Raw genomic sequence first — 23,078 nt, 5'->3', positions numbered from 1 at the left:
AAAGCATAAAGTTAATATACCTAGCGTAATTAACTTTATGGGTCAAAGTTAAAGTTAAAGTTAAACTTAACTATAACTTTGACCATAACTAACTTAAACCACCCTTAGCGTCTACTCTAAACTCTTTCTTGAAAGACTATACGTTTCCTGGGGATCGAAAGGTATAACGCAAACAGAGTCGCTCGTGATCTCCTTTTCCGAGTAGTGCATAGCATAATGGTCCTTCTTCTTACCAGGGTCAAAATATAAATTACATTTCGGGCAGTGAAATTTAGCGGCGGCGATCAAACAAAAATGTTTCGAGCTATGTCTCAAATTCTCAATGCAAACGTTACACTTGACGCATTTATAAAAAATATAATCTGACACGATACCGCTAAAGGAGCAGACTGGTTCGTAATTTTCGTCAGTTTCTTTACTTTCTCCCCGCACTTGACCGAACATGACCACTCTCATATTACTGGCGACGAACGTATCGATAGTTTTGTGTCTAGCGTTGTGTTTGTCGTAAGCCGTGCTGTAAATCAGTAAACCACAGATGGTACATTTTTTCAAATCGTATAAGTTGCAGTGATGACTCTTCACAAGACTCCAATCCACTACGCCGTGACAGTTTCTACACTTGTATAATACGTATTGATTGGTTTTTTTGAGCAATAAATCGTTTAGTGGATTGTCCTTCTTTCGATTAAAAACTACTATCCTGTAGGACTTGGCACTTAAGTCGTGTCGCTCGTGTAGTTCTAAATGCCGGGCTCGGAGGGGCGCCGACAAAAAAGGTACACCACAGTGATGACAAGGATACACCTTATCGGAGCCCTTGCACTTTTTTCTATGATCGACCATATCAGAGGGTTCAGTAAAAATACTACATTTCGTGCATTGATATAGCGTGAATTCCGGATCGCCTTGCTGTGATACGTCCAGCTTGATTCTATATTCATCTTTATATATTGCATATTTGAGTATGCTTTCTCTTCTACTTTCTGGTACTGATTTAAAAACATGATTCAACCATTCCACGTTACTGCGTCCGAAATAAAATAGGTCACAAGTGAATTTTACAAAGGATTCACTGCTTATGTCGGACTCGTGCATTTCCTTAATATGTGAAAACATACAAGAATGATCAAATATTAAGTTACACTGAGTACACTTTTCGGTAGCGACTTTTCTATAACTATTATTATAATGAGAGTGACAATGTTCTACCAGTTGATCGTAATGAGCTACAGTGACGTTACAAATTTCACAAGTGTATAAGTAATACACATGTTCAATACTTTCTCGCTTATCGTTCGTATCATTTTCTTGTGAGAAACTAATATTATGTTCTTCTTCAGGAACTGCAAGAATTTTATCATTTTCAATAAGCTGCTGTGGTTCATCTACGTCCATCACATTGTCAGATTTGTTTTCATTTCGATCTTCTTTATTATGTCTCTTAACCGCTGGCTTCTTTAAAACTGAATTTTTAAATCTTTTATTTTTCTTTGACACATCTGGACTTACATCATAGAGATTATTACGTTCTATGGGCGATTTACATGGTAAATAGTAGCCATGAAATGGTATGTGTAAATTGAGAGCTATTTCGGAAGCGAATTTCAATTCGCATATATCACAGTACAAATTTGGAGTTTCGGAACATGTGTGAAAACGTATTTCGTCCTTACGGACGAAGTGGGCCTCACATATATCGCACTTCGGATATATCGGCACGGGAGGTAAAATTAGTTCACACGTATGAATATCATAAAACCTAAAATCCTGTAATTTTAAATGAGGATTCAATTCGTGGAATAGTTTGTGGCGCAGTATTGTTTTGGGCGTAAACACAATACCACAAATATTACATACTCTTTTAGCTAAATGACGGCAACGGTTTTCGACATGCACTTCGAGCCTGTAATAAAAATTTATAAAACATTCGCAATTTTTACAGTATGCCAAATTTAGTAAAAATGTAGGTGTATCAGGGCGTTGAAAAATGAATTTCGAATAATGATCATCATTTGATGAAGAAAGTTCTTTCAACTTTCTTAGTAACTTCTTAGATTGGTTTGGGGTTTCATCTACTTTTCTTTTTCGTTTCTTTATAATGTTTTGTCCAGTAATTGATGTGACTTTTACTTGCTGTGATTTGTTCATGTAATCGATGTGTATTTCAGGGTTCAGAAGAGAGTCATCTATAATTATAAAATCACTTTTTTTGCCATCAATATCACTGTGGAGGGCATTGTGCGCTCTTTTATTTTTTAAATTTCCGTATATGTCGATATTACAAACATCACAGTGCCAGGTGTTAATTTTTTCACCGCAAACATTAAGGTGGCGTCTGAAGTCACTCTCAGGGATATGCAAGGGGCATTTAGCACATTTTATCATAATTTTACTCGAGTCTTTATCTTCTACATTTACGACGTTAAATGAATCGGTATATTTATGTTGTTTCAGGTGTAGAACTTCATCACTCCTTTTAAAATATATCTCGCACAATGAACATTTCCAGTTAATAAGAATTTCACTATGTACATTATGACTGGTGGCTAGCTTCGGGGACAAGAAATTTATTTCACATTTCAGACACTTGAACAAAATACTTTTGAAAATTAATGGTCTATCATTTATTAAATCATAACTTGATTCTAGACTCAAAGTTGTAGTATTCTGTTGTTCTAATGCTACAGAATTATTACTATTAACTGTGCTATTTTCTTGATTTTGATTTGGATTATGCTTCTCACAGTTAGTATCAGATATCAATTTAGTATGTACACGACGCAAATGTAAATTATATTGTGTAAAAGTAGGATAACTGTTTGGACAAAATATACACTTAGGATTAAATTTAACGACTTTGAATTGTCTTACTTTTGTTTTATGTTTCCTTTCCATATGCTTTAAATAAAACTTTAAATGTTGAAAATAACAGAAACATACAGTACACTGTAATATTTCATTTTGATTGGTAACACAAACAACTTCTGTTTGATTTTGTGATCCGCTATAGGACTCATTCTCTGATATTGATTCATTTACTAATATCGTTTTAGGTAAACTATTGGTGTCCTGTATGCCTTCATCTTTGCTGTTTTCAACAGTTTTTTTAACAACCTGCTGAGCATTTTCATTACTATTATTTTTAGTTTTACAGTGTTTATCTACATTATTTATTTTTATTTTTGCATTTTTATCTAAAACTTCATACATGTGTTCAATAAGCAGTTTTCGAGTTGAAAATATTTGCTTACAATGGTAGCATTTATTTGTTTCATTTTCTTCACTTATATTTATTTCACCATCTCTTGTATTATTTTCTTGACCTCCAATACTATCTCTGTTACTATCAACCACAATATCTTCATGATTTAATATCTTGTATTCCCCATTTTTGTTAAACATATCTTTATGACTCAATATTTTATGTTCCTCAAACATACTTGTTTTTAAAAATAATTTTTTACAAATCCGGCAATAACTTTTACTTTTCTTCAGATAATGACTAATGTCTTTAATATTTATTTTCGCATGATACTTTAGTTTATTATCACATGTCTTAGAATATTTATTTCCAAAAACTATTATATTAGAATGCAATAGTGATTTTCTAATTTTTTTAGATTCGTCTGGATTAGATGGCTCCAGTATTAAATTTTTCTCTGTTTCAAGCTCTTCAACATTTTCGTCTATAATAGTCTGCTTTTTTAGACAAAGCTTACCTTGTCTATTTAATGTTTTGGATTTACTTTCTTTTTGCAGTTCTGAAATCAAATACATTTATTTTATTATATTTTACTGAATCAATTAGTAACGCACATAAATAATATTTTACACAGTAAATAATTTGGATATACAAGGGACGTTCTTATGGCCAGGCCACATCTCCACATCTCGACGTCGCCAAGGTGGAACGGTTCGGTAACGTGGCAAGGTACGTTTCAAATTTACGTTAACGTAACGTAAAATGCACTTCACGATATTGCAACATTGTACGTCACCACTCATCATGCCTTATTCTTCACTACTTATCTATATGTGGACCGCATAAATCACAATACGTATTCTGCTTTTGCTATTGTTACGTGCATTTTTACGTTACGTTGACGTAAATTTGCACGTCACGTCAACGTACCGTGCCACGTTACCGCACCGTTTCACGTTGACGACGTCGTCGTGACGTGAAGATGTGTACGGCCCTATTGCAGACACAGGCGTTGAGTTGATCAGTAATGATTTTAATGCCTAGTATTAGTTATTAAAAATTGCTATACTATGCAATGAGGCATTTTCCTATTTTTTTAATTTGATTGTCAAACAGTTTCCATTTTAATAAATAGATGGCGTATGAGTAGACAACTATCGGTAATACCAGGGAATACCATCAATAATTGCTACAAAACTGGGCAAAAGAATGTAAAACTTGATACATTTCAATTTGAAAAAGACGCAATAATATTCCAATGAATAGGATAATAAAGTTATTATAACGATGTTTTAGCTAAAACTCACGGAAGAAATAGCCCTATTTACCGATGTTCACACCAAATGTCACAGGAATTATACATTTTAGTGTTGACAACACCTTATCTGCACTTGTGGAAGATAACGGATATTTAATGGCTAATATTTTACCAATAATGAATATCAAAAACCAAGATAACACAATTTGGGAAAAAATTATAAAAACCAAACCAACAATAAAAGTAGAAGAAGTTTGAAAGTGACATGCCCGCCAAAACTCTTTCAGTTGTCAGTTTTCAGTTTGACAAGTATTATATTATGTTAGCGTGTTCCTAAACTGTTACCAGTATACTGGCCTAATCGCTTAGGCCAATGAACGCTTAGGAGTATGCTCTTCGTGAAATTTAAACTAGAGGGACGAAGCAAAAAAACATAGTAATATATGGGAATGTATAAATACATACAGTTTTATGTTAATATTATGCTAACGAAAACTAGGTTTAAGATATTTTGATTTATGTCACACTTGACAGTCACTGATATTTTTTGGAAACACAACCCATATGTAGTCAGTGATGCCAACCTGCAGATAATTTCAGATTGGTGAGGAACCAATAGAAAATCTAGAAGTGTCTATCCTTACGCTATCTAGTTTAGATTGTTAAAAATAAAATTAAAAAAATATAAATGAAAATGCCTCATAGGCACGGCATACACGGCACACAATTACCACCGGCAGACCCCGAGTCCCATATGTATTTATAGGGTTCCATACCCAAAGGGTAAAAACGAGACCCTATTACTAAGACTGCGTTGTCTGTCCGTCTGACTGTCTGTCCGTTTGTCTGTCTCCAGGCTGTATCTTAAGAACCACTACAGCTAGACTTCTGTAATTTTCACAGATTGTGTATATCTGTTGCCGCTATAACAACAAATATTAAAAATAAAATAAAATTTAAATTTAAGGGGGGGCTCCCATACAACAAACGTGATTTGTTTGGCCTTTTTTGCTAGGTTACAATAGTGGCAACAGATAGGCACTTGAAATTTTCACAAAGGCCTTAATTATACAATGTGTCCCGACACCGGTGTCTGATCCTTTAATGCCATGATGTATGGCATATTTTATCCTATGATGATAAAAAAGGTCTCATTTGATAGCTAAACTTGTGGACTACGCTCACATAGACAATATGTTTTGAATTTATCTGTTCAGCAGTTTATGTTTTGAATTTCGTGGAACATAGAAAAACCAAAGTAAATGGAAAAAAAATTGTGCATTTTTTAATTAACGACTTTTTGTGAAAAATCTAGAGCATTAAACTGTTCTTCTTTATTTTAAAAAGATAGAGAAGGTTTTTATCTTAAATAAATTCCTTTACTTCTATGCTATGAGAGCCAGAGAAAAAAAAATTTTTTTCAACAGTTTGAGAAAAAATTATTTTGAGAGCCAATTCGTCAATAAAATATGCCGTATATTATCATAACATTAAAGGATCGGACACCTGTGCTGGGACACAATGTATGTCTCTGAGTATGGTGGTACTCAGAGGTAGGAAACTTCCTAAAGGTGGTAGTGGTACAGCGAGATTTTCTTATTCCCCAAAAATTATCCATACTAAACTTTTGATTACCCTTAGAACCAGTATTTTTGATTATCTAATCAAACTTAGAATTTCCAAGTCACTGAATTTATTCAGATAGTCAACAGCCCGAGACTCTGCAGTGTGTATAACATATAATTTGTGGCTTAAAATTTGTCGTTGTAGCACCGCCATGTATTGCAGACACAGTAGATTTTCAATTGTTATGTTATGCAGCCGGCTGCCACTTGGGGATTGATGGGTTAGTTATAGTAACTATCTCAAGTTATGGAAAACCCTTACCTCCATGATCTGCACCCACAATAATTTTCCTTCCCAAAACTGTCAGGTCGGAAAAAATATTCCGTACCCTTGGCTTTTCAATTAAATCATGTTTCTTAATATCAATGTCTTCAGACATTCTGAATCTGTGAATTAAATTTTTAATTTAAAACATTTTTATTCTGTAAGTAGGTACTAAACAGTTTAAATAAAATAATAAGTATCAACAAATCAATTCAGAATTACTTATATAATTTTATATATAGCAAATAACAGACGAAGATCATAAAATAAAAATTTTTTTGGTTTTCTTCGAAATGGTAAAATTATTGTGAATATTCCGCTAGTAAAAACAAAATGATTATTATTGTTATTAGTTTGTACCCACCTATCAAATACACGCTTCTTGTTTTATGTTATTAACGTTAATTTATTTAAAAACACAATTTCTCTAAACACCATCCATTCAACCATTCATCATTCATGTTTTTTTGTGTTGTCACTTGTCAAATGTCAGTTGTTTAATTTTTTTAAATTGTTTAATGTCTATGCGTTAGCTTAAACCTTATTTATCAACTACCGATTCGGACACGTCCGATACTATAATTATATGTCATACTGGGTTGCGTTATCCATAGTCTTATATCGGTGTAGAGTCTGGCTAGCGAAAGATGAGACTGGAAAAAGGCGGAAAATTAAAAAAATCGACGTATAACAACCCTGTTTATAGCCGGAATTATAGTTTTAATCTACGAACTACGAATAATAAAAACTAAGAAACCTTATTATTCGTAGTTCGTAGATCAAAACTATAATTCCGGCTATAGACATGGTTGTTAAACGTCGATTTTTTGAATTTGCCGCCTTTTTCCAGTCTCATCTTTCGCTAGCCAGACTCTATAAGCGTCAAAAGCGTGTAATATTATGTCCTACTTACTAGGACATAACAAAGGAGTCGGTCTGCATATTTCATGTAATAAAAGTGTTAATAAAGGTTTTTAGTGAACATTCAATGCTAGATATTGTTGAGTTCCGCTAAATAATAAGCCATAAGAATGGTCAAAGAATGCCTCAAACCTTCGATCACTAATATACAAGATACACAGTCCACGGAAAAAACGACCTCACTAAAAGAGCACCAAACGCAACATTCTGGTGGACTTTCGATTTAGTAGTGCTCGAACGCTCCGCTGGGAAACGTGTCCCAGTGCTCGTTCAACAATTGTAAAAATAATACGTTTAAAACGCAAAAAAAAGGATGGAATTTCATATTTCCGGTAAGTATTAATTTTATCCTAATATATTTCATACAATCGTATTATAAATATTGGTATTTCGTTAAGAAATCAACAAAAACAGTTTTAAAATTAAGTTGTAAATAAATCAACACGAGGTATAAACCATCTCAATTGCGAATACTCATACTAAAGGTACTTATCGTAGTTTATCATGCTCACTTGAAATGTTCTGGTTATACACTGTGTTATTCCATTTGGTGGAGTCGCTATTAATTATTATTTATTTTATTAAGGAATATATTTTTGTTAGGTTTCCTCGAGATCCAGTTAGATGTGGAGATTGGATATCAGTTATAGCACGGCAAAGATGCGAACAATTTTTCAAGCCGACTTTAGCGAGCGTTGTATGTTCTAAGCATTTATATTCAATGTATACACGTATATTTCAGTTAACTAATAAATTAAACATATTAGAACAACATAATATTACAAGTAAAAATAATTACTCCACACTTTATACATTAAACTTTGGAAAAATTAAAAAATGGACTATTAAAATTATTACAATCAACAAAAAATGTTGAACAGTTCGACTCCACTCATACTTCACTTCACCCTGTTCCAGCGGCGACGTACGGCCGTAAAATTATTAAAGTGCTTTTTTGGAATTGTAATAATTTAAACTTGACATATGGACGATGGTTGAATTTAGTTTGAAGCGTGCGTCGTTCGTAAAAATTTATTGCTTTGTAAACACACATTGTACATTGTTTTATAAAAAGATCTTTAATAACAGCTATTATTAAGGTTGATTTTAGATAAATGTATACTTTTTTAAACACTTTTACTCGGCGACAGATTTTCGAGAGGTTTTGTATGGGACCAGAGTAGACAGAATGATAGACTTAGACAATGATATTCTATGTTACTAACGTAACTAGATTGGAAGTTTACGGTAGCAACGCGTTGCCACTTCGAAGATGCCTGCAGGCATATCTCACATACATAATGACATAACGAATATATGACTTGACATTGTCTTTTGAACAAAAAAGTGGTTACGCATTTATGAGAATCTTTTGTAAGACATTGCTACTCTAGTATTTTAGAAACTCATTGGACTTAGAACTGATGTTGAAATTTTTAAATTTGACGTATTATGACGAAAATCGTCGCTAGGGTTGTTAAATTGTTATACTAAGAGTTTAAAACTATGACATATTTGCTGGACGTGTTCCTCTTTGGTCGTATTGTTGTTTGTGTTTTGGCACATGCGATTAAAATTGTCATAATCCAATTTTGAAATCTTTATTTTAAATATTTAAAAATAAATTATATCAGCCAGCGCGAGGCACATTCCGTTCATAATCCTAGTGAAACCCGACGAATTTGACAGATATTAAAACCTGTCCGTTTCTTTGCAGTCGACTGGTAGTTATGTCTATTGTGATGGGACTGTGTATCTTGTATATAAGTGATCGAAGCCTCAAACACGTGGATTTAACATTAAATACGTAAATTTTTAACAACGTTTTTTTGGGATTTTCAATCGGTATTTTTGTAAGCTAAAAAAATAATTTATAAGTTTAATAATCCCTTATTTGTGCTATATAAGGCATTAGTGCTAAAAATGTCACATCAATTAATAATTTGGCTATAAAAATTGCATAGCTTTTTACGTGTGTTTACGGATTCTCATCACTTGAACTATAGTTAATCGATATCATGAATTAATTGACTTTCTTTTCTGTGTCATAATGTGCTTCGAAATAATCGACAAATAGAAATATTCAAGAAAATAAACGCACACTACTTGTATGAAATTAAGCACAAAATGGCCACGCGATGACGGACTATGACTACATCTATACTATAATACTTTATCTATGGCGTTATCATTAAAAAAAATCTTTCGCACCTCATAGGTCACAGCTGATCAAATGTCAATTGTCAGGAAAATGGAGTTTTGATACGCATCAATTTTCGATAAAAGGTGTCAATATGAAATCCTATATTATTTTTCCTATAAATCAGGATTAGAATGGATAGAACATCTCCATATCAATCTTGTGGAAAGGATGACAATTCGAAAAATGTGAAAACTGAGCGTGAAACAGTAGATGACGCGAAACTTCATCGGGAAAATGTCAATCACCCAAAACATAGGCAAACTGCGTCTTACGATAAAGAAAGTGTTGTTCCTTCGAGTATCGTTCCGGGACCGTCGAGTGCATCTTGTGCCGGTCCTGTTCCAATTGGTACCAAAGAGTCGAAAATGGACTCCAGTAAAATAGCGTCCATGCAGCAGATAGTGGAAAACACTCTCAGGTACCAACCAACAAATCTTGATATCTGAGTTTTTACATACATGATACAAGCATCAACTTTCCTATACGAATAATTCGTTTCATAGCTTCTATGCTTTATAATTATCTTCTTCAAGACATAACTCTTCATAGAATAATAAAGCTAGTAATACTGAATAACACAAGATTTTGGTCTGAGGAACTTAATATTAACAACAAGTATTAAAATGTACTGTCCAAGACTCAAGACTTGAATATTATACCAGATACTGCTCAGTCTCAAGCATGTTTCAACAGCTTGCCTATTATCAGCTATGACATGAACAATAAATAAAAAAAATATATCAAAATCAAATAGTCTTAACTTTCACTAGGGCTTGTAAGTAAGTTTTAAGTTCTCCATATCTTTCTATTAACAATTAACTAGATGACCCTGCAAGTATTGTTTTAGCAAAATATGCATTAATACCTCGATCGTGGGAAATGCAGACACAATAGATTTTCAATTGTTATGCGACAGCCGGGTGCCGCTTGGGGATTGATGGGTTACATGTAGTTCATACTATATTATGCATCTAGTAAGACACATAAACATTTTCCTTAAATCACCCTAACATTTAAAATATGTTTGAGATTGATCCATATGCAAATGGCAGATCTTAATTGTGTGGTTCAGTTATGTCAAGTCAATTTTGATTATGATCTGTTGGCTCCAGACATATCCAGACCAAATTATGTTGGTCTATCACCTGCTTATGAATCAATTTCTCTGATTGTTCATTTATTTTATTTATTTAAAATGAGTAAGTTTATTTTTTGGCTATAGTCAAGAAGGGCGACAGAGGGTGTCACAATTGCTGGAGGCTGTGGAGGCGCTGAGCGGTGCTGAGAGGCTGTTGCTGTATCTGCGGCTACCTACTGGAGTGCCTCCTCATGATCCCCTTAAACAACCTGTAAATCCCTTAGGCTCCAGGTAATTGTTGCATGGTTAATGCAAATAAAACTTCTATTAAACATAATATTTAAAGCTAAATTAATTAAAATATTTAATTTTGCTTCTTAAAACAAATTGAATGATTATTTTGTGTTATAGTATAATAACATTTAATACCCACAGAATATTTACTATTAATAGCCTCATCTGTCAAGCACCTAAAATGAGCTCCAAAAAATATAAGCCAGCTTATATTGTTTTTCGCCTTGTTACATTTCTTACAACGTAAACACTAAACAGTAAAAGAGAGATGCAAAAAGGCCGATATTTCAAGTGTAAACATAAACCATTTTTTGTGATGATTTTTAATGAGAGTAATTAGAAGTTGAAAATTTTTCGAAAATGGCGTGACAGTGCTAAAAGTTTCAATTTTGTTTTTAGGGCGGAGTTGCAACAGACGGTGACATGGATACAAACCCACTTGGAGGTGGATCCCGATGTATCCCTGCCCAAACAGGATGTTTACGATGAGTACATGTAAGTGTTATTGATTTATTTATAGCTAGTTGATTGTCCAACTTAAATGTTAAACAGAAAATACTGAACTTATTTTTCCTACTCAAATGTTTGATCTTCTGATGATAACTATCCGCATTTGTGTGTTAGATAAGAAGAATAAAACACAAGAGTAATAGTTATGAAACACAAGAAGATGATAATAACTGCATAAAGTAATTACACAATACAGTCAATTAAACAACAAATTAGAATGCCATTCGGTCAATGTTATCTATCAGAGGGTCACACTATCTGATAATTTATTACAAAAATCAAAAATCTTATATCATTGTTAACATAGCTCGGATTATAATTAGTATGATAAGTAATCAGAAACCTCTGTATGTAGCTCTGTTGATAAAAACATAACATACATAGAATAAAATTTTAGTCTCATATTTTGAAAAGATAATATCTGTAATCTCTTTATCATCACTTTATATTTATAATTAACCTCCTGGGCATCTTTTTTATTTTTGTTAGATCTAACAAAAATAACGAAAATTAATATTTATTCTGTAATTCACATAGCTGTATTTTTTTCATTTTGAAACAAAATTATAATTTATAAGTATACTTTCATAACACAGGTGAACTTTTTAAGGAAGTGTTTCAATTTCTGGTTCAATTTCTTTAAGACATATTATAGTAGGGGAGGTAGTGCTATCGTTTGCTAAGTCATTTCATACCGACCAAATTTTTGTCCAGCGGTAGCTTAATATTTATCAATCAATATAATCAGCGTCAGTCGCCGTACCCGTGGTGGAATGTTAACTGAGAGTATTTCAAAGTTGTAAAAAAAATAATTGTGAAAAGTGATTTTATACCGAATGAAACTTTTATGGATGATTATTGAGGTCATGCTCAACCAAAAATGCACCGTCAGCCGTATCGCAGACGGGGGATTCAACGTCAGTCGCGTTACTGAACTATGTTAAAAAAATCCATATATATCCATATAATATTATAAATGCGAAAGTATCTCTGTCTGTCTGTTCAGCGCTGCCATTCCGGTGTAGCGCGGCCCTAAGAGGGGTACCACTTACCAGGGTTTTAAAAAGTTTTTAAATTTGACACAAATTTTGTTGACACCGCGCGCTATAAACTAAAGTCCACGCGGACGAAGTCGCGGGCAACAGCTAGTTAAAATATAAAGTACAAAATTTATACAGGTGAATGTTGATACCTTTTTAATAATAAAGACCACCGTCAGTCGTTAATATGCGGGTGGAAAGCCCGTCAGCCAGCGATATAAGCTATAAACATTATAGCCCTACTTCGCGCTCAATGTATCCTAGGGCGTCGCGTAGACGACATTTCCACCTGCAAATATTCAGCTGACGGCGATTTTCGTTTGAATTAACCATAAAATTATCTCACATAGCAATTTTAAGTAATTAATTCGATAGTCAATATTTGTGAAGAAGAATTATATATTTTTTTACTTTAAAAGCGCCATCTGTTGTTATATACTAAAACTAAAATAGCACCTACCGAACCTAAACGTGTATAATCTAGATATGAACTTATTGGGTGCGAATTGGGATCTTTTTAATGTCAATTCAATACGATTCCCAACAACAACTTTGAGATACTCTCAATTTTTATTCCACCCATATTGGAGTAGCTGACGATCAAAACTTATGTATTAATAGAATAGTATTATTGTCACGATTTTCGCTCGGTATGAAATGACTTTTTAAAATGAGCGCGACCGGGGAGGTCGCGCTCATTTACACTATTAGCAGGAGACACGATAACCTTTAAAAAAAGAACATGATTATATTTTTAAGTAGGTGTTCTCTTAACCTAGTAATTTAATACACCAAAATCGCACGAAAACTACGAAGTTTTTGGTTTTAAAAAGTTACTATAATTGTGTTTATAATAATTATAATAATATTTTGACCTGTAAATCGTTTACTTACAGTGCTCACTGTATGAACTGTAACATGAAGCCACTATCGACGGCTGACTTTGGCAAAGTGATGAAACAAGTGTACCCGACTGTACGGCCGCGCCGCCTTGGTACCCGTGGTAACTCGAGGTAATAACAATATTTTATCATTGTCATAGTGTAGTGTAGCATAGTCATAATGAGTCTCCCTCACTGACCTCCATTATACAAGTATGCTGGACTTATGATACCCTTTGAAATGACAGCTATTTTTTGTGCCTATTTGAAGCGGAAACAGCGCCCACAATGCGGGGGAAGAGAACTAAATCTGACGTAAAAATGACGTTTGCAAGTCGCCATATTGGCGCTTATAGCAGTAGTGAGAATACTAGGAACTAATACTAGTGATGACAACCAATAACGATTAAGCGACCATTTGCAATTTACATCAGATTTAGTTCTCTTCACCCGCATTGGGGGCGCTGATTCCGCTTTAAATAGGCACAATAAGCAGGTGGGTATCATAAGTCCAGCATACTTGTATAATGGAGGTCAGTGGTCTCCCTGAATAAAGAAAAATATACTAGAGTTAATCAGGGCAAGTTCGGATACAGTAAACTGTTTTACTGTATCCAAACTTGCCCTGATTTAGTGTTATTTTGACTTTTTGGCAAGTTTTTTTCATCTTTCACTACGTTGCGAATGTTGCGATACGCCGTTTTGTACGGAATATTTTTATGCAAACAAGATTTATCGGGACTTACCCTGAATCCGAATTTACCCTGAAAATTCCTGATGAGCCCCAAATGGTTGTTAAGTTCCTTTGATGATTTACTTATGTATTTTTATTATATGTTCAGGTACTGCTATGCTGGTCTTCGCAAGAAAGTCAAACTTGAAGCACCACACTTGCCAGATTTGGGAGAAAGCTCTAAGGTATTTTAAATAATCCTTATTGTAATAATTGAAATATATTTTGTTACAGTGAGTGTGGCAAAGCGTGCCACCCGGTCAAGTGCGCTGTATAGCTATAATTCTATACTGATGATTGGAAATCTTTGATTAGCAGTATGGAATTATAGCTTCCTATTAATTATATTATCCTTACTTGCTGGGGTGGCGCGCTTTACTACACTCAGTATATATTTTTTATAATATTGTAACGACTGGTCTAATTTTATTGAGAATTGTTTTTTTTTTTAGGAATTTAATGCCCCATCTAAAGAAAGCGAAAGAATTGTTTGTGATTGGGCTGAAACTAAGTTTGGTAAGTTTGCTAGCTGTTGTGAATTTCATTACCAACTAGTATTCTCATTGTAATTGGGCCTTTGTCGCATGAAATAAATGGTAAAAAAAAAAATACTGCTGATGATGACACCTACCCTATACAGGGTAAAATTTTTAAAATGTTCCTTTCCATGTTGGTAATAATTGACCAATATAAGCGTTACGAACAAAAAATAGTTACGGCCATTCCCAATATTCAATCTATCTTTGGTTTAACATACAACCGATCGCAGCTAACATTGAATTGACATAAAATATATGCCTCTAATGTCTAATGTGAGCTATTCCTATCTCTAGTAGGGCAAAACCAGAGATAGATCAAACATTGGGAACGGCCGTTAGACAGTTACGCTATCATGATAATTTTTTACTATTGTATACCTTATTACTATATATATATATATATATATATATATATATATATATATATATATATATATATATTAAAATCGCAAGAACCAGTTCTACTTAATGGTATACGACATTAAATCCTATGACATCTAGAAAAAGAAATATCCAATCGTATATAACATTAAATCCACTAAAGTCTAACTGGTAAAGGACCTCAAATGACCATAAGATTATTTACCTCTACGCTTTGCGCGTACATAATATTATTCATTGAACTTTCATTGGACACAACGAGAGGTAAACAATAGTATCTCCTTTAGACGTCTTTATTCGTCTTTATTTCTTGGTGTTAAGATACTTTTTACAATGACAAAAATTGTTAGTAGTTTAGTTCACATGATTCTTGTGGTAGTTTTAACTCCAAGTAATTACCTAACAAAATATTATTACAACGATTCTCGTTTACATACTATCATAATGTTAGGTTTCTATTAAGCTAACACTAGGATTTAAAAACGGGATACCTATTCACGGGATTACCGTGTTCAGGGCCTGTTTCACCGTTTCCTGATAAAGTGCCGGATAGACTATCCACAACTTATTTGACAGATTCTCCATAATCTGTCAAGTCAAGTGGTGAATAGCCTATCCGGCACTTGTCAGGAAGTGGTGAAACAAAAACAATCACCCTTATTACGTTGTTTTGAGCTTCAGATATTTCAGCGCTGTTGCAAGCACACTAATATTATAAAATATGCGAAAGTTTCTTTGGATAACTGTCCATCAATCACGCTGAAAGTACTAAACGGATTTTGATGAATTTATAATATGTATTACCCTGTCTATATTATACACAGGGTATGAGCTGAAAAAAATCTATTGCGGGAGAGTATGTACCATATTCTGGTATTGTATGTATGCAATTCAGAAAAAATGAGATTGGTTCAATGTGCTCCAAAACTCCTTTTGACCAGGAAACATTCAAAAAGTTAGTTTTATCATATTATAAACGGAGAGGATTTTCTGTACCCACGCAGAAACCTATTCGAGAAACACAAAAGCCTATTTCGAGTCGTCGTTGAAATCGTTGCAGTAGATACCAGCCATGTTCCACGACTATTATAGGAATTTTCTATGTGCAGAATATGTCGCTGGACTTACACTAAAGCGTGCGAGTAGCTGTGTGCGTTATCCATACTTCCATATCCATAGATCATATCCATACTCTTACTAATATTATAAATCCAAAAATGTGCATGTCTGTCTGTTACCTCTTCATGCCCAAACCGCTGAACCGATTTTGCTGAAACTAATATTTTTAATTGCGAAAGTGTGTCTGTCTGTCTGTTTATTACCTCTTCACGCCCAAACCGCTGAACTGTTTTGCTGAAATTTGGCATGGACATATTTTGAGTCCCGGGAAAGGACATGGGATGCTTCTTATCCCGGAAACATGTACAGTTCCCGCGCGTTAAACGAGTTTTGGTTCAACGGACTTGCGGGGGTCATCTAGTTTAAAATAAATTGTATTTAGTTTTTAGCTTTGTGAAGTAACTTTTGTTTCATTTTGCTCTCAGAAATTCTATAATAATTCCATCACGCTACATATTGACTAGAGACATAATGTTTCTAAATGCCGAATGCCAATAACATCCACAAGGTTTATTTAGAGGTAAACAGAAGTATGATATTATCTTAATGCTTTCTTAAAACACCTTATTTCATTTATGTTGCAAGGTAAATAACCTCAAGTCCACAAAATCAGACAAGAATTAACTTGAATATAATATTGTGTATTACAATATAATTTCAACAAATAATAATAAAACATAATGTTCAGTTTATTGCAATATATTTAAAGCTACTATGTCAAAATTGCATTCAAAGTTTCGCTCCGCGCATTTTTGCCTGTCCTGTAAAATTTTTGTTTTGGCAGTTAATGCTGTATACCTCTGAGGTACAGATATATATACAAGAATTGCTCGTTTAAAGATATAATAATAATATATTATTATATTGGTCAGAAAATTGACATTTACTGCCGCACTCAGAGACATTTAATTATGATTAAATACCTTCAATATAATGAAGAGTTTGACAGATACTACTACTACAGTATGAGGCTTAAATATGTAAAAATTTGAAATTAATTACATATTTTAAGCAATTAATGTTACACTCTGAGTGTGACAGTTAATGTCATTAAAAACAACATAATAATATCTTGGTTTGTCAGGTGTGAAGTTCGCGAGCGTGTTGGAACTGTCGCGTCACCTGACGGCGCTGGGGTCGCGCGCGCCGCCCGGACCCGCCAGCGCCTCGCCGCCGCACGCGCCCCTACACGGTACTGTCAGCATTCAATAACTTTATAACTAGTATGATTTACAAATTACAATGTGTGTTATACAATATATTACTTTTAATAAAATATATTTATTAAATTGTTTACAGGTCCTACGGAAGATGCGCCAGGACCGCAGTTGATAAAACAATTGAAACGCAAATTACAGGTAAATCTGTGTATATATTATTGATTCAATAGATATATTTTTTAAAGTTTTGTTTTTAAATCATAATATTCTATTATCAGGGTTCGGGCACGCCCGGACGTCCAAAGAAGAACAAAGGACAGGACACGGCGGGCGTGTCGCCGCCGTCCACTTCGTACATGCCGCAGCTGGCCGTCAAACACGAGAGCGAGATGGCCGCCGACACCGGGTACGGGTACCAGCCCGCCTACGTGCCCGTGTACGACGTGCGCCCGCCCTTCCCCTACACGGCGCCGCCCCTCGCGCACCCCCCGCACGCGCCCCCCGTCGCCCCGCACGACTACCGCCCCGACCCCTACGCCTTCGACCCCCCGTACGCGCCCCGCGACCTAACCGTGCCCGCCGACGCCGCCCACAACCTCCCCATCAACCTCAGCAGCGACGCCTCCCTCGACCTGTCCACCGAGCGCACCGAGTGGCAGCGCCGGCGGCCCCCCGACCCCCCGGCCGCGCGGATGCCTCCCCTGCCGGGGAAGAAACTGATCCTCGAAACGTACCAGAGCGAGACGCAGGCCGGCTCGCCGCGCCCCCTGCCCGCCGAGCGTCCCCCCGCGGAGGAGTTCCCGCGGGCCGAGTACCTGCCCAAGAAGATGCGCGCCGCCGAGATGTCCGGGGGGAAGCTGGCGGCGGCGCGCCAGGCGGCGCTCGCGGCGGAGCCCCCGACCTCGTCAGCCGCGCCCGGCGCCGACGCCCTACGGTCAGAGGTTGCTTTTTTAGAGGATCCAAAAAACTTAACGAACCGGTCCACAAGCACCGCCGCGGCGCTGGCCCGGGAGGAACTAGAGGCGGCGAGTCCGACACGGTCGGTGAAGGCTCCGACGCCTAAGAGCGATCGCACCAGAGCACGCAAGCCCGGCGACCGAGCCGGGAAGCTGTCCCCGACCGGGTACGACGGCCCCGTCCCGCCCGACGCCTACTGCGGCCTGGACGGCATCAACATCAAGACGGGCGTGATATGCGACGAGAAGCACTCGGAAATTTTTAATCGCGAGCGCGTGATCAGCATCTGTAATATCGACAAGCACGACCTCGACGACTACCTCAACGAGGGCAACAGTCAGGAGCACGAGGAGGAGCTGATGCAGTACTTTCACCGGGGCAACGCCGGCGACGCCTCCGACAACTCGGGAACGAACCCCAAAACTTTTTTAGACGCGAGCCGGGACCCACCCGACGACCACAGCCAAGGGAAAAATGAGAAGTTATCGCAGCTGCGCGAGCTTCTCGCTAAAAATCTCAAGAATCAGAGTGGGTCCAATTCGATCCCGCAGAGTAGTGCTACAAACGAGGGCCCAAATTTACCCCTACCTAACGACCATCTATCGGAGCTCAATAAAGGCGCTGCCGACGGAGCTTTTAAACCGGTAAACAGCTTGTCCGAGGTCGTCAACGGCTCCGCCGACGTACCCGATACCCACGACTGTACCAAAAGTACGGTTCCCATGCCCAACGAAAACGGAGTACATATCCCGGAGACGACACAGAGCTTGCTTCTCAACACCATAGCGCCGACTCAGCTCTACAACGGCAACGTAAACCACGAGCCGCAGAGCCCCACGACTCGGACTCAGCAGTACGACTTTGTGCCCATATCCGAGGGCTGCCACTCCCCCGCCAACGTCAGATCCAAGTCGCCCTCGAGCTCGGGGCCCCGAGGCAGCAGTCCGTCCAAAGCTGCCAAGCTGGTGCTGTGCGGCTCGCTGCAGACGTCGCCCAACTCCCACAGCACGGCGGCGAGTCCGTTCGTCAGCCCCCGGAACACCCCGGTGCCCCGGTCCCGCCTGTTCCCGCGACCGATACCCAAGCACAACGAGAAGAGGAGGCGCAACGCGCTCACCCTCGGCGTCAACGACTCGTGCCCGAAGCCGTTCGCCATACCCAACGACCAGAAATATCTACCCCGCACCGCGTTGAACTCGAATATCAAATATTGCCAACCGATGTCGGCGCCGCCCTCGCCGAACATACTGACGAACTACAAGAATCAACTCATGCAGAGCGGGGGAATTACCAACGGAACTAACCATATGAGCCTCAATTTTGTGCCAAATCTGTTTCGCGATAGTATAAACGGCGACCTCGCGCAGCCCCTGTCGGCCGATCCACTGTCGAGTGAGGTGAGTCAGTTTTTTCAAGAGCCCGTGGTCAACTACAGATTGCACGACGTCTCGTTCAGGTCGCAGTCCGTGCCGCTGAAACAGGCCACCCTGAACGTCGGCCTGCTGAGCTACAACAACACGCCGGTCGGCTCAGTGCCGCCGACTCCAGTTCCGAACGAGTTCAGCGACTTCGGCTCGCTCGCGGAGACTTGCGATATATCCAAAGCCGGCCTCAATCCGGAAACGTTGGATAAGATTTACGACGCGATCGACAGCAGCAACGACGTCCTCAACACCGCCGCGACGACCGATCTGCTGAATCCCGGCCAGGCGATCACGAACGGCTGCGACCCCCTGCCCGACCGGCGGATACTCGCGGAGGAGCAGATGCACCCGTTCATCGCGACCGGCCCGGATCTGCTCGACAGAAACGCCCAATTCGACGACTCGTTCTCCGGCGACGCGAACGCCGAGGACAACGTGGAGGAGTTCCTCAAACGAACCAATAGCATAGAATTCGACCTGTCCGATCTGGTCACCGAGAAGAGCAGGTACTACACCTCGAGATCGGTGCCCAGCACGCCGCTCCCCTACAAGAGGACCGCGCCGAACTTGCAGATCGACTCCAGGCGGTCGCGGGAGCCGTTCGCCGCGGACTTCGACCTCGTCTCGAACGGTATATCGTCGAAGTCCGTGCCGTCCACTCCGCAGCTCCCGGAGGACAGAAGCGTCTTCAGCTACAGCAACCGAGACTATCTGATCAACGGAAACTCCGTCGAGGTGATGTGCGGCCCGAACCAGATGAACGCCGTGGTCGAGAGCGACCAGACCCTCGCGTCCCCCCTGGACATGCTGCGCGAGGACATCCTGGAGCCCCTGTCCGGCCCCACTGCCGATCTGCTGGCGGATTTTGACAAGATAGACGGTCCCCCGTACGTCGTCGACCTCTAGTCGCTGCACCTCGTCTACTAGTTAGAAGCACCGTTGTACAGCCGGATAGCCCGAACCGGATATTTTTACGGAGTACAATGTTTACTTATACCTTCAGTGAAGGCGGACACGATTTTTATGTGTCGTAATTTTGTAATGAATCGCACACTCCCAAAAATCGAGTCAATACAGTGTCAATATGTGATAATAATCGTATATCGTATTAAAATTCGTTTACATGTAGCGGTAATAAATATTGTAGTCACATGAAATTTTGCTCGTTTGTGCGACACACGGCACCTCATATTTTGTATAGATATTTGTAGGAGCACTTTCTAGGATATAATTATACCGATGTCTATTATGTAATGTAACTATGTAATTGATTGTGTTATGCGGTATTTTGGGTTAACGCCATACGTATACGTGCCTACCGCCTGTAGACTACACGTTATTCATCGTAAAGTTGAAACATCGAAATTTTGATAATAGTAGTATCGTATCGAATTTCCTAACTTTGTATAATTATAAATGTGATTTATGATTTATTTGACATGAATTATAAAATGCTGACCAATATGACGCGCTATCGAGGCGGTTAGAGGGGGTTACAACAAAATTTACTAGATATAGACTCTAAAAATGAATTTATTGTAAGTTAGCACAAAGATTTCATATATTTTATTATCTAACAGAGATATTTACTGACATTTATAAAATAACATTTTGCATGAAATGCATTAAACGATTTTTAACATTCGTTAGTCGAGTTTAACCAGTCGTTAAGCTAGAAGGAGCTTATATTATGAAGTGTAAAAAAATGTATTGGATGTTATTATTTACACACCAGAGGCCAGTCAAAAGTCGTGTTAAAGAAAAATAATTTGTCCCCAGTCCTAATATTTGAAAGGTGCAAACGAATAGATGCGTTTGCGTATCCATATCCTGATAAAATTCCTATTTGTTACCATCAAAATCTACAGTACCATCTAGTGAAAAACAATTATACTTTGTGTTAAAAAATTTAACCTTAAAAAATTTTAGTACACAAGTTTAGGACTGGGACTTTTTGTGAAATTTGACTGACCTCTTTTTGACTGGTCAAATCAGACCATAAATGTATCAAAAACGTAATATAAACATTGTATGTATATTGTATAGTTATAATATTAATTTGTTAAAGCTTCATAGAAGTATTTTATAATTTTTTCACACGGAGCATTGGAAATGCCAATTTTATTGATGGAATTGTGCCTAAAATTTGTTACGTTAGGATGAAATAAGACCATTTTTCACTATCTATTAGTCGGAATTTAAGTACTAGTACAAATGATACACTGATTCCACAGGGATATATAAATATATTTATGTAAGAGAAAACGAAGACTGTTAAAAGTTGGTAGATAATATTTTGATCAGCATGTATTATTCAAGGAGTATGTCTCGAAGCGAAATTCAACAATTTAGATGATTGTCCGATTTCTGAGTTGTTTTGACAGAAGTTAATCTAAGACAGCGCTGTTAATTGGCAACCGTCAAAACTAACCAACCAACAAGGCTATCTAATTGATAAATTCCCATCAGAGCAACTTAAAAACCTGCCATAAAATAATGTATAACTGAAAAGTTATAAAAAAAGAAAGCAAATCATTTTAGTATCGAAAACTAGAGTTTTACGCGCCTATCTATTACAAAATATTATCAATTATGAAAGACACATTGTACCATTGACAGCGTTATTTGAATATATTATTTGGTATACAAGTTGATGGGACCCTAATATGTCATTTAGATTTCATTGGAAGTGTAACTCGTATTTATTATAGAGATCAACACAGTATCTATATAATATAGGCTTTGGCCTATGGTGCGGTGTGCAGGATAGAGATAAAAAAACTCCATTGACCTATAGCTGCTTGTCTCCTTCAGTCGCACGCGAAAGTATTGCTATCTCGCTCGGACGTCAATAATTTTGTACGCGTGCGAAAGAGACATAAAACTCTAGGTCAATGGCCGAATTTCTCTCTATCCAAGGCTTGAGTAGCGTGTTTGGCCGAAAATTATAATACAATTCATCCAGATTTCATCATAATTAAGTAACACTTTTTTGACATTAATATTTTTTTTATAAAATTCATGTTTTAAGTGTGCTGTTGTAATGCTATTGTAAAATTGTGGTTTAAGTGTTATAGATAGAAAAATTATAATGATAATATTATGTTTAAATGAAATTTCAGAAGGATATGTTGTAAATGAAAACCATTAAGTAACTAAATAATAATATTAAAATATCATCTGAACTGTGTTGAAGAAAGTGTTATCACCGAGAACATCACAAACACCTAGGTATGTAAGCTAAATTATTTAAACTTTCACACAGAACGAAAATAAATGTCACGAACCACACCTAATACTGTGTCCAGCTGTGTCAGTCACATAACTCAAACGCTGAACATGTATAATTTACTAAGAACCACTTGCACCAATCTCAATTCTCAGTTATTGTTTTTTTTTTTATTAAAACTTGCGGCCAGTTTTTGTGTATTAACGACGAGAGAACCAAAAGCGTGGTTTAACGCAAACAATAAATAGCCAAGACT

At 37.3% G+C, this 23,078-nt stretch overlaps 2 protein-coding genes across 3 annotated transcripts; one reads left to right on the top strand and one right to left on the bottom strand.

Annotated features, from left to right (window-relative positions):
• Positions 1-60: 60 nt before the first annotated feature.
• Positions 61-6,794, bottom strand: LOC121729668 (zinc finger protein 91-like). The gene is made up of 3 exons (XM_042118253.1): positions 6,718-6,794; positions 6,351-6,475; positions 61-3,764 (listed from the first exon to the last, which is right to left on the bottom strand). The coding sequence occupies exons 2-3, from the start codon at positions 6,466-6,468 to the stop codon at positions 112-114; spliced, it is 3,771 nt and encodes a 1,256-aa protein (XP_041974187.1). The 5' UTR covers positions 6,469-6,475; positions 6,718-6,794; the 3' UTR covers positions 61-111.
• Positions 6,795-9,533: 2,739 nt separating this feature from the next.
• On the top strand, positions 9,534-22,860 carry LOC121729314. 2 transcript variants are annotated; one of them, XM_042117785.1, is made up of 9 exons: positions 9,534-9,895; positions 10,700-10,846; positions 11,249-11,344; positions 13,296-13,412; positions 14,123-14,198; positions 14,466-14,529; positions 17,137-17,244; positions 17,352-17,410; positions 17,491-22,860. In XM_042117785.1, exons 1-9 carry the CDS (start codon positions 9,609-9,611, stop codon positions 20,497-20,499), a joined length of 3,963 nt encoding a protein of 1,320 aa, XP_041973719.1. In that variant the 5' UTR covers positions 9,534-9,608; the 3' UTR covers positions 20,500-22,860. The 2 variants fall into 2 exon arrangements, with proteins under 2 accessions (XP_041973719.1, XP_041973720.1); XM_042117786.1 differs by lacking the exon at positions 17,137-17,244.
• Positions 22,861-23,078: the final 218 nt, after the last annotated feature.

Source organism: Aricia agestis, chromosome 8, assembly GCF_905147365.1.
Source record: "Aricia agestis chromosome 8, ilAriAges1.1, whole genome shotgun sequence".
NCBI classification, from domain to species: domain Eukaryota; kingdom Metazoa; phylum Arthropoda; class Insecta; order Lepidoptera; family Lycaenidae; genus Aricia; species Aricia agestis.
The sequence above is the reverse complement of the archived record's forward strand: the minus strand, read 5'-3'. Positions and strand labels throughout refer to the sequence as shown.

Excerpts from the sequence above, each read along its gene's own strand:
- LOC121729314 (XM_042117785.1), top strand. The coding sequence starts at position 9,609 with ATGGATAGAACATCTCCATATCAATCTTGTGGAAAGGATGACAATTCG. Across the intron at positions 9,896-10,699 it reads ATAGTGGAAAACACTCTCAG|TCAAGAAGGGCGACAGAGGG; the intron begins GTACCAACCAAC and ends TTTTGGCTATAG. Across the intron at positions 11,345-13,295 it reads GATGTTTACGATGAGTACAT|TGCTCACTGTATGAACTGTA; the intron begins GTAAGTGTTATT and ends GTTTACTTACAG.
- LOC121729668 (XM_042118253.1), bottom strand. The coding sequence starts at position 6,468 with ATGTCTGAAGACATTGATATTAAGAAACATGATTTAATTGAAAAGCCA. Across the intron at positions 3,765-6,350 it reads TGTGGGTGCAGATCATGGAG|AACTGCAAAAAGAAAGTAAA; the intron begins GTAAGGGTTTTC and ends ATTTGATTTCAG.